The 10,777-nt window shown below is 67.3% G+C and overlaps 2 protein-coding genes across 15 annotated transcripts; one reads left to right on the forward strand and one right to left on the reverse strand.

Moving 5' to 3' along the window:
• Nucleotides 1-364: 364 nt before the first annotated feature.
• LRRC45 (leucine rich repeat containing 45) lies at nucleotides 365-7,075 on the reverse strand. 10 transcript variants are annotated; one of them, XM_084983308.1, is made up of 17 exons: nucleotides 6,559-7,075; nucleotides 6,043-6,104; nucleotides 5,619-5,689; nucleotides 5,217-5,395; nucleotides 4,856-4,984; nucleotides 4,131-4,243; nucleotides 3,899-3,957; nucleotides 3,618-3,695; nucleotides 3,256-3,391; nucleotides 3,077-3,154; nucleotides 2,867-2,978; nucleotides 2,723-2,793; nucleotides 2,195-2,287; nucleotides 1,996-2,088; nucleotides 1,373-1,543; nucleotides 1,142-1,289; nucleotides 365-940 (listed from the first exon to the last, which is right to left on the reverse strand). In XM_084983308.1, exons 1-17 carry the CDS (start codon nucleotides 6,776-6,778, stop codon nucleotides 744-746), a joined length of 2,010 nt encoding a protein of 669 aa, XP_084839434.1. In that variant the 5' UTR covers nucleotides 6,779-7,075; the 3' UTR covers nucleotides 365-743. The 10 variants fall into 10 exon arrangements, with proteins under 10 accessions (XP_084839434.1, XP_020922032.2, XP_020922031.2 ...); XM_021066373.2 differs by having other exon boundaries at nucleotides 1,373-1,546; XM_021066372.2 differs by having other exon boundaries at nucleotides 4,856-4,996.
• Nucleotides 7,076-7,373: 298 nt separating this feature from the next.
• On the forward strand, nucleotides 7,374-10,606 carry CENPX (centromere protein X). Of its 5 annotated transcripts, none has more exon segments than NM_001435259.1 (6): nucleotides 7,374-7,450; nucleotides 9,200-9,251; nucleotides 9,449-9,502; nucleotides 9,765-9,853; nucleotides 9,951-10,088; nucleotides 10,145-10,502. In NM_001435259.1, coding segments are annotated over 5 exon segments (240 nt in total). In that variant the 5' UTR covers nucleotides 7,374-7,420; the 3' UTR covers nucleotides 9,966-10,088; nucleotides 10,145-10,502.
• The last annotated feature ends 171 nt before the right edge of the window (nucleotides 10,607-10,777 follow it).

Consider the following 10,777-nt stretch of genomic DNA (forward strand, 5'->3'; position numbering starts at 1 on the left):
CCGAGCCTGTCCCCGAGGCCACAGGCTGTCCCCGGAGGCGATCCACGCCAAGGGGCGGGAGGCGGCGCAGGCAGGCGGCTCCCACCCGGCTGGACAGGTTGCCGTGGCCCCAGAGCACAGGGTTTCTGCTAGGAAGAGCCCACCCGCCCTCCTGCTGGTGCCAACTCGGGTTCCTGCAGTCACCAAAGACCCTCAAGGCGGGCAGCTCCCGGCCCGGTTGTCCCCATCCCCTCCTGTGTGCTGCAGTAGCCCGACCCCCCCACCCACCCACCTGGCAGCAGTTAGGAGGGCGTCGCAGCCGCACCCGGAGGGCCTTTCCCGCAGGGCCCGGGCTGATGCGGGATAAAAGCGCTGGGCCTAAATGTACCACAAAGTGCAAAAATCTGTATTTCGGAACACCCCGCGCTTACACAGCGCCGGTGACTGACCAGTGGGTGGGGCGCTGCTCCCCCACATTTCCTGCCACCACGGTCAGTGTTCTCGTTCCTGCGGCGGCACCAAGGAGTGGGAAGGCGCCAGGCCCAGCCCAGCCCTCTTGGCCGGGCCTGGCGCTGGACCCCCAGGCGAAGCCCCTGGTCGTGAGCTGCAGCCGCCCTGGTCTCAGGTCCACCCCAGCACTGATTTTCCGGGTCACCAGCTTGCAGACCCTGCCCCGAGAGCCAGGACCTCTTCCTCCTGAGAAGAGGATGGACAGGCAGGTGTGCCACACAGCTGTCCGACAGATGCCACCTTCCTGTCTCCCCTCACTTTGGGGGGCTCAGGGTCCTCAGAGGGGACCCCTGCACATAAGCCAGGACAGCATTTTGCAGGAAGCTGGCCCTCTGTGCTTCCTCTTCCCGGATTCGGGCGATCTCTGCCTCTTTCAGCCGAAGCTTCTCGCGGAGAGAGGCGTTCTCGCTTTCCCTGTCCAGTAGCGCCTCCCGGTGGTCACTCGCGATCACTGCAAGGGAGGAAGCTCAGTTGAGGAAGGGCGCTGCCCAGGCTCCTGCGGTTCAGGGGGACCACAGGGACTGGGATGGGGCTTGCTCAGGGCCCCCTGGGTGCACAAACACCCAGCGTCCCCTGCCAGCATCCTCCGCCGAGCAGAGTCCCAGGCCAGCCCCTCCTCCTGTGGGACGACCCAGTGAGAAGGCCTTGCCACCTTTCAGCTGGCGCTCCAGGGCTGCCGCCTTCTCCTTGAGCGCTTCCTGGGCCGTCAGCTCCGCCTGCAAGCGGCCATTCTGCTCCTGCAGCTCCAGCCGCACCCTGGTCACCTCAGCCGCCTTTTCTTGGTCCTTATTGCTCAGCTCCTGCCAGGCGTGTGTGTGTGGGGGGTGAGGTGGCCGCTGGGGGCCAGGGGCACCCCTGGGAGGCCCCAGAGTCCGGCTTCTACCTGCTGCAGCTCCTCCAGGCGCCGCCTCAGGCCCTCCACCTGTAGGCCTAGCTGGCTGGCCCGGGCCTGGGCATCGGCTACCATCTGCTTCTGCTGCAGGCAGGCACTCTGAGCCTCGTCCCGCGCCTGCGCCAGCAGCCGCAGCTTCTCCTCCACGTGAGCCAGGCGCTGCTGCTGTGGGCACAGGAGAGGCGCGGGCCGGCTGCTTTGGCCTGTGGGCCTGAGTTCACGTGGGGAGTGACCCCTCCCCACCAACTCGGCCCGAGGTTTCTTTGCAAAGCATAAACCACCTTGTCAGGAAAGTTAGCACACGTCTTGCCCTGAATGGGCTCAACCTGGACAGAGGGCTTTCCTCCCCCACGGCCCCAAGCTGCCACCCCCCTGCGCTCCCCCGCTTCCACCGCGTGGTCACAGGCTGCACGTTTGGGTCAAACCCCTTCCCCACCTCGGGGCTGGATGGCACGGGCTCTCTGCGGGGGGCCAGATGGGGTGCTTGAGTGTGCTGTCTGCCTCTTCTGTGCCCCAGGAACCCCTGTTCCCCTCTCCCTCTCCGCCGGAGCCCAGCCCCTCCACCCTCGCTCCCTGGTGGGCGCTGCAAGCAGCAGGCCGTGGCCTGGGCTCACCTCCTCCAGACGCACTTGACTCTTGGCCTTGAGAAGCTCCTCTTCAGCTCGGCCACGCTCGCTCAGTGCCGCCGCCTTCACCTGGCTCAGCTCCTGCACCGCAGACAAGCCACCTGGGCCTGTCCTGCCCCTGCCCAGACACCCCTGCCGGCCACACCCAGCCGCTCGAGGGGAGGGCAGGGCCTGGCGCCCAACTCACCTCCTCCAGGGACAGCCGCACGGCCTCCAGCCTCTGCACCCTGTCCTGCATGGCTTTCTCACTCTCCTCCAGGTGGCGCGTCATGTGCTCCACCTGCCCAGGTGTGGGGTGGGCGTGGGGCTGGCAGGCTGGCTCCCCAGCCTCCCCCTCGGGGGACCCCCACCCTGGGGAGCAGCTGAGTCCTGGGGACCCTGTTCCTTCTCAGCAGGGGCTGCCCCAAGCGGCCTCGCAGGAAGTGAGGTCGGAGGATGTGTCCCAGCGTCACCCCACCAGGTACACTGAGCAGCTGGCAGCCTGCCCAGCGGCCCCAGCGCGGTCAGGGTTCCTTCTAGAAACCAGCTGGGAGGTTCTGGGTCTGACATCTGCCAGCACTGTTGGAGAAGGGCCACGGGCCACGGGCACCCCAGGTTGTTGAGGGGAGCCCGGCCAGGAGGGTGCCTTGGGGACACCATGCCACACGGAGGCGTCTGCAGGCCCCGGTGGGGGGTGGGGGGGCGCAAAGGCCCGAGGACGCAACGAGCGAGGCACCTCCTTGAAGCGCAGGTGTTCTGCGTCCTCCAGGTTCTGCCGGGACCGCGTCTTCTCCAGTTCCAGGCGTTCTGGAAGCACCAGGGAAGGGCGTGGGTGGGCCTCCTCCGGCCCCGCCCCGGGTCTCAGGTCCCGCGAGCCCACCTTCAGCCTGCGCAGCCCGCATCTTGAGCTCAGCGGACGTGGTGGTCAGCTCCTGCCTGCTCAGGAACAGCTGCTCCTGCTGAGACTTCACCTTCCGCTCCAGCTCGTCCACCTGGAAAGTGGGCGCCGCAGGAGGGCAGCTGGCAGCCCGGCCGCCGGAAGCCCCGCCCCCGGCTCGCCAGGGGCCCGGCCCCGCCCCCACCGCCCGACCTGGTTGCGCAGCCGCAGGTTCTTCTCCTGGGCGGCGGACAAGTCTCGGAGGAGCTTAGACTCCCGGTCTGCAGCTTCCTGGGGGTGAGACGGAAAAGGGATGCCACGGGCCACCTGCCACCCCGCACCGCCTGCCGGTGCCACGCCTGCCCACCTGCCACCCAGCCCTCCCTGGCCACCTGCAGCTCCAGCCTGTGCTCCTTCGCCTGCCTCTGGGCCAGGCTCCGCTGCTCCTGCTCTGCGGTGGCCAGGCGCTCCCCCAGGTCCCGGGCCTTCTGCTCTGACAGAGCCAGGGCGGCCTCGGCCATCTGCAGCCTGCAAGGAGGCAAGGGCCATCCCCACCCCACCGCTGGCCTCGCCAAGGCCGGCGACCCCTCCTCCAAGATGCCCCCCCAGGTGACCACCCCAGCGGTTTCCCACCTCCGCCTGGTATTCCGGGGACCCGAATCCTTGTCGGGACGGCCCTCCTCTGCCCCTGGGCACGTCTCTCCAGCGTCCTGGAGCCTCCCCACGCCCCCACCCTGCCCTCCGCCCTCCTTACTTGGCCTTGAGGGCACTGATGACAGAGTGCCTCTCACTCAGGGCTTCCTGGAGCCGCCCCACGCGGGCCGCCGACGCCCTGTGCGCAGAGAGAAGGGTCCGAGACACCCGGACCCCTGAGCCCTCCGGGCCCTGAGGCTCACACAGCAGTCCAGCTGACTCCCTCAGCAGACACACCCCACGACCTCAGCCGTGGCCAAGCGACGGGCTGGGGTTAGGTCACACCGGGGCCCGAACCCTGGGCGCCCCCGCTACACCGCCGCCCTGCCCGGCCCTGCTCACGTGCTGCTCTTGGCCATCTCTTGTCTCTGCCTGTCGATTGTCTCCATCAGGTCCAGGAACTGGGCACAGAGCCGGCCAGAGCCCCGTCAGGGCCCAGAGCCCGCCTGCTCTCCAGGGAAGGAGGGCAGCCACCTCACAGGCCCAGAGCAAGGGGGCCGGGGGGGGGGCGGGGGGCCTTCGTCTACACAGCCAGGGTGGGTGGGGCCGCAGTCAGAGGCGGCCGTGTCCTCACCTGCTTGGACTTCTCTTCCCGAAGGTGTTGCACCTCCTTGCTGAGGATGTGGGCGCGGGCCTGGCTCTCCCGGACGGAGGCCTGCCGGTCCTGGTTGCGGTCCATGGCTTGCTCTGTTGCAAGGAGCCAACTGATCCTTGTAGCCGGGGGCCTGAGCCCCACGAGTGGCCGACTGCCGGCCCAGCCCCCGGCCCAGCCTATGCGCGGAAGCCACCGTGCAACATCTCACCCCCAAATCGGATGGACCCCTCAGTGCACCAGGCAGATAAGGGGCTCCAAGGGGGTGGGGGTGGGAGGCCCGCAGGGGGAGGAGGGGCAGGCTGTTCCGCTGCCACCAGAGGTAGGTGTTTAGTCCCTGCCCCAGAAGTCAGAGGCCGCTGCTTGGCTTTTAAGAGGTGCGTGTGGGCTCTTAAAAGCCAAGGCAGCGTTTACAAAACGATCAGCCAAGAGCAGCTCTGGGGGCAGAGCAATTACAAGAGCTTGCGCCACAGCAGGCAGGGCAGGGAGCTGAGGGGAGTGGCAGGGCGCTCAGCCGCCCTGGGGCCAGAGGTGGGGTCGTGATGGAAGGGGACTGTGGCACGAGGGGGTGAGGAGCAGCACCGGGCAGTCGGCTCCCACCATGAAGTGTCTCCTCGTGCTGCCCAGAGCAGCTCCTCCCCTGGTAGCCAGGCCTCCGTCACAGGGGCCAGCGCTGTGCCCTGCTCCGGAGTGCAAGCCACCCGTACCCACGGCTCTGAGGACGTCGCTGGGGATGCTGTTCCCAGCCAGCTCCAGCCTCCACAGGGTTCTGTTGCTGGGGAGACAGTTCGCCAGGGCCCGGCCCCCCAGGAGGCCGATGTGATTCCAGCGCAGGTCTGGAAAGAAACCTGGGGTCGCACAGGGTGGGGCTGGGGGCTGGCGCAGCCTGAGACACTTCCTTTGCGGGGCAGCACTGCCTGTGTCGGGGGCCCTCGTTCCCCACACCCTCCGCTCTGGGACAGACCAAAGGAAGCAGCCAGGGCTGAGGGGCCAGAGATGAAGCCCTTGCCCCGACCAAGACCGCCCAGCCTGGTCTGAGGACCAGGGCCCGGAGCCAGGCGGCCTCACCCAGCTGCTGGAGGCTGGCGTTGCTCCTCAGGGCCAGGGCCAGCTCCTCGGCGCCCTTGTGGCTGATCTGGTTGTTGCGGAGGTCCAGCTGCCGCAGGGTACTGTTGGCTGCCAGGGCCCCGCAGAAAGTGGCGAAGGCGTCTTCCCACGGGCCCAGGCTGTTCCACTCCAGGGTGAGGCTGCAGGAAGGGTGCACGGGGGGTGTGTGGCCTCATGGGGCCTCCAGCTTCCATGGGCTGCACCAGGCTCGAGAGGCTGTGGTAAAGAGGCTGGAGCCTCGAGAAACACTCACCCCCGTCCATGCGCAGCCCAGGAAGACTGGCGCGCAGGAGTGCACCGCGTCCTCTGGAGCCAACCCAGAGCCATGCTGAGAAGGAGCAAAGGCTGGGACCGCCACCTCACCTCTGGATGGACTTGTTCTGTCGGAGGAGTTTTCCCAGAGCCTCAGCTCCTGCAGCGCAAAGGTTATTGCCCTAGAACAGGAAGAGGCCAGCCCGTCATTCCTGGAGTCCTGGGCCGGGCTCCGAACACCCTCATTGGGAAGTGGGTGAGGTCACAGCGAGCTATGGGCGGGAAGCGTGGAATCCTTTCAGATTCTGCTTTCCCTGACCACAGTGGCCCCCTGATGCAGGCTCTTGGTTTGCTGTGGAATGCTCTGGAACTCACATTCCTGCCCTCAGAACACTGGCACACGTGCAGGAGACTGAGAGTCAGTGCGTACAGACACCATCTCTCGCCGCCATCGGGATCCCCGGGCCCCAGGACAACTGCAGCTTCGCTACTCTCCCTGGCCGGGGGGCAGGGCCCTAAGCGCAGATCCACCCACCTTTAGATCCAGAAACCGCACCACGGTGTTGACACACAGTCCCTGCAGCAACAGCGTGGCTCCTGTAAGGGACCAGGACAGTCACTCTCCGCTCCTGGTGGCTCCATCAGGGGCAGCTCCCCAGACGGAGGGAAGGGACGAGGGTCCCCGACCAGCCAGGGTTCATGCCAAAAATGAGTCAGTCGCCCCACTCCTGTGTCAGGTTTGACACGCGGCAGGTGCAGAGTCCGGCTGCAGACCCCCCCCCCCCCATGCGGACTCTCCTAAGCCAGCTGGCTGGGGGCGCTAAGGTTTTTTCGCTACAGAGAGATGCTCCCCAGTTTCCCGAGTGAATGCTGCTGCTTGCTTTGACTACAGTGAAGGGGAGAACTCCCAAAGAAGAGGACAGGCGGGCCACCGAGCACCAAGGCCTGGGGGTGCTGAGCAGCAGGGCAAACAAGCCCAGGGACGCCGACCCCTGCCCGCCCTCCGAAGCTGCAAGGGCTGCTGTGGCCACTGCGGTCCGTCGGTGCCCACCCTCGTCGCTCAGCATGCAGTCACTCAGGACCAGTTCCGTCAGCAGCGCCTCCTTCTGCAGCAGCTTGCCCAGAGCCCTGCAGGTGTCCAGCGTCAAGCTCTGTGTGGCCAGGTCCAGCCGGCCCCGCAGCAGCCCGTGCAGCCGCTGCAGGACGGCCTCCTGGGGCTCGGCCCCGCTCTCCTTGCACAGCCGGCTGTAGGCGCGCTGGAGCTCCTCCATGAGGGAAGGGCTGGCGGGGCTTCCGGCAAAGCTCCCAGACAGGCCTCACCCGGAGGCGGGGAGGCTGGGGAAGTGGGCTGCTGGCTCCTGCTCCCCTGCCCCAGTCCTTGCTGGCTGTAAGCCTCCCCCTGGGGTCTACGGAGAGCCCCCGACAGCGCAGGGGGGCGCACACAGACCCTACGCCCTCAGCAACCGCGGAATGAGGAGCAAACAGTTGCTTCAACTGGCGGGAGGCCCCGAGAGGGCGGGGGCGGGTGATCCTCGGGGTCGCCGAAGCCCAGGATCCGGGAGGAGGATGCTCTCGGGGGCGGGGCGTCTAGCGGAGGGGCCGCTCCCGCCCCCCGCCCCAGGCCTCGCGCCTAGGAACCCCGCCCGCTTGCCGCGGGGGCTGGCGGCCGCGGTGCCCCTCAGTATCCAGGAAGAGCGGGGCGCGCCGGGAAGGCCTGGCGGAAACTACGACTCCCAGGACGCTTTGCGGGGGCGGTGCGCTCGCTTAGGACCAATTAGGGCGAGGGAGTGGGCGCGCGCGGCGACCCCATTGGCTGGGGGGCGCAGGGGCGAGGCTTCAGAAGGCGCGCTACGGGTCGATTGGCTGGAGGCGCGGGGGCCGGGCTTCTGAGAACGCACAACTTGGCGGCGGTCATGGAGGAAAGCGGCACGGGCTTCCGGAAAGTGAGCGAGGGACTGCGAGGCGGGGCGGAGCGGGACGGGCTAGGGGGCTCGGGGAAGGCACTGGGAGCGAGCTCGGGGCCCGGCCCCCTGCGTGAGCCACGTGTGGGCCCTAAACCAGTCCCCGTCCTGCCGGCCGGTACCTTCTAGGGTCGGCCCATTCCCAGAATCGGCCACGACCCCCATCCCGCGCGTACTTAGTCCTCCGTGGCCCGAGTGGGTGGGTCGCTAGGCCGGCAGGCTCGGTTCCCAAACCCTTCGGGCTGTGAGTGGTCTCTGGGTTTCGCTTTGTTGCTCTGCGCTAAGGGTAGGAAGCACTGAGCTTTTGATAGCAGCCCTTTGTGTACCTGGGTGAGGACTTCCTTGTCCAGCCAGCCCCTAGTGGGGGAGTTCTCCCTCTTCACCCTGGATGGCCACTTTGCCCAGGCCTAGAAGGGGTTAATGCGTCAAAGGGGAAATCACTGAGGCTGGGCCCTCCCTGCACTGTAATAGCTGCAGAGGGGAGCACTGGCTGGGCCTCCTTCTTGGGATCCTGGGCAGCTCTGGAGTCCTAGCCCTGAGGCCTCGGGCTAGAGCTGGGGTTGCCGTCATTACCCACGAGCAGGCCTGTCCCAGGCGAGGGGCACGGGGCCGGGGTGGGGGGTTGTGGTCCTCCACACAGAGAGACAGAGGCTGACCAAATCCCAGATCTCATGCTGCCCTTTGCAAGCTTGGGGACCCCCCTCTCCCAGCTGGTGCTGGCTCCTTTAGTTGTCAGGGTAAGCCGGTGCAGCAGCTGCTCCCCAGGTGGCAGCCTGGCTCTTTCAGCTCTTCCCTGGAGTCTGGGATCTAGTGGGGCAGCAGGGCCTTCTGGGCTTTCTTGGTGGGACCAGCAGGTGGCGCCAAGCTCGCGCGCTCACTCTGGGAGGGTGCGCGAGGCCGCTGCGACGCTGCCGCAGGTACGGGCTGCTGCAAGCTCTCACCCTCCTGAGCCCTGGCCGGGGCAAACTCCGCTCCCCGTCACGCGCGCTGCTCTCCCGCTTTGCTCAGCAGCTCTGGGCGAGGCCGTGCCATCTCCCGTGGACAAGGCTGGAGGCCTGGAGGGTCCCAGCACACCTTGCCTGCACAACACCCCGTCTGGGCTCCCCCTGCTGCTGTCCTCTTGGCCCCTCGTTCACAGCCTCTCTCGTCTGGCCTCCACCCTCAGCAACCTTCCCCGGTTCTCATCACCAGCGTCTGCCATCTCTCAGGCCCAGCTGCCCACTGGCTGCTCTACCTGGGTTCCTTGGGTGTGTCCCTCACGAAAATGTTCCGAGCTGAGCTGAGTTGCTGGCCCGAGTCCATCTCCTCTCAGTGGTGCCGTCCTCTGGGGCTCAAGCTCCCCCTTGAGGAGACTGGGCCTTGCCCCGCATTTGGCCCATCCTTGCTGTTCAGGAAGTCCCGCTGGTAGCCTGGGCTCCGTCCCTGACCTTGACCGCCCAGCTCCAAGGTTCCTATGGTGCCCTTCCCCACCAGTTACGGGAAGATGCTGTCCATGTTGGCGTGGACAGACCCGTGAAGGGCTCACAGTGGGAGAGCGCCTCGTCCCTGGGCCAGAAGCACGAAACCACTCTGGTCCCGCCGGGAGCCTCCCAGGGAGCGGTCTCCCCGCTGCCCAGTCCCCAGCCCCGGAGAGAGAGCACTTCTAGTGGCAATTACCAGCCTGTCCCATCCAGGACTCAAAGCCTAAAGGGTGGGGTCAGTGGCCCACCTGACACCTCCTTTGTCCCCCAGGAGCTAGTGAGCAAGCTGCTGCACCTGCACTTCAAGGATGACAAGACCAAAGGTGCGCGGACCGGAGGCTGGGGTGGGGGCGGGGGAGGCGGGCAGCCAGGCACCGGGACCCTGCACTGCAGCTCTGCAGGGCCAGGGCCTTTGGCCACTGGACACGAAGCACGTGAGCCGGGTCAGAAGCGGCAGGGACAAAAGTGGGGAGGCAGGGAGAGGGCGTGTCCGTGACCCGCTCCCTTCCCCACCTTGCAGTCAGCGGGGACGCGCTGCAGCTCACGGCCGAGCTGCTGAAGGTCTTCGTTGTGGGTGAGCGGAGGGCCCGGCAGGGTCCTCGGGGTCCCGTCCTGCTTGCCCAGACCACCGTGATCCCTTTACACTGTGGTGTTTGGTGGGGAAACCAGGGCACACTCCCACTTTCCCACAAACACCCCAGCTCTGTGTCCCTGGAAAGCGGTGTTTCAGGCCCGACCCCGGTTCTGAGCTGTCAGCTGGCACGGGGGTGGGGCAGCAGCGGGCCCAAAGCCCAGGGCTTGGGGTTCGGCCGTCGCTGCTCACCTGTGTCCTGCAGAAGCGGCCGTCCGCAGCGTCCGGCAGGCCCAGGCGGAGGACCTGACCCGCGTGGATGTGGACCAGCTGGAGAAGGTGCTGCCTCAGCTGGTAGGTGCGCCTCCGGGAGCGGGGCCTGGTCCAGGCGCTGTGGGGGCTGGGCTGGCCGCACCCACAGGTTCTGAGCACGCCCCCCGCCCCCCAACAGCTCCTGGACTTCTAAGGCTTTCCACCTCACCGTGGCTGCCTGCCTGCGTCACGGCCAAGCCCCGTGTCCACGTGTCTTGTGGCTTCTACTTTCAGAAGGGACAGGAGCTGCTGCCCCCAGGTTCTCCTCCGCTCCGGCAGGCCCAGGCGGAGGACCTGACCCGCGTGGATGTGGACCAGCTGGAGAAGGTGCTGGACAGGCCAGCGTCCCAGCAAAGCGCCCCTCCCCATGTCATGCTCTGCCTGGATGCGGCAGATGGGGGACTGAGTGGGAACCCGGCCCATGAGGGCTGGCGCCTGGGTGGTGCCCTCCCCTATGCACCCCCAGGAGCAGCCGAGCGCCCACTGGGTGGCAGGAGCACACGCAGGAGGAGTGGGCCTCCTGCCAACCGTCCGAGCGTCCTCCGCACACAAGCAGAGTCATGGGGCGCTGCCACCAGCGTCCAAGCTGGGCTGTCACCTTCCAGCCACTTGACACTCCTCAGAAGATGCTCCCCTGAGCTGTGCGTTTGTTCTCACAGAGCAGCGTCAGTAAACCAGAGCCGCCTCTCCAGACACAGCCTGTTGCCATTCATCCCCTCGGAGCCGGGCTGCTTCCAAGTCGGGGGGCGGGGGGGGGCGGGTGACGCACAGCAGGTGTGAGGGCCGCGCCGTGGGCCGGCCTCGTGGGGTGAAATTGGGGCCCGTGCACGTGTGGCTGCCTGCCTGGGACCCCACCTACGCCACGGCCTGGGGTGCCCGGGACCAAGTGGGGCTGGCTGCCGGGGGGCACACTGTGGGAAGGGAGGGCCACTGGCCCGGGCCCACACCAGGGACAGGCAGCTCGGA

This window comes from Sus scrofa, chromosome 12, assembly GCF_054392235.1.
Source record: "Sus scrofa isolate SSC_HxYL_T2T_F1_AM1 chromosome 12, Sscrofa_HxYL_maternal_Yorkshire_Landrace_v2.0, whole genome shotgun sequence".
NCBI classification, from domain to species: Eukaryota; Metazoa; Chordata; class Mammalia; order Artiodactyla; family Suidae; genus Sus; species Sus scrofa.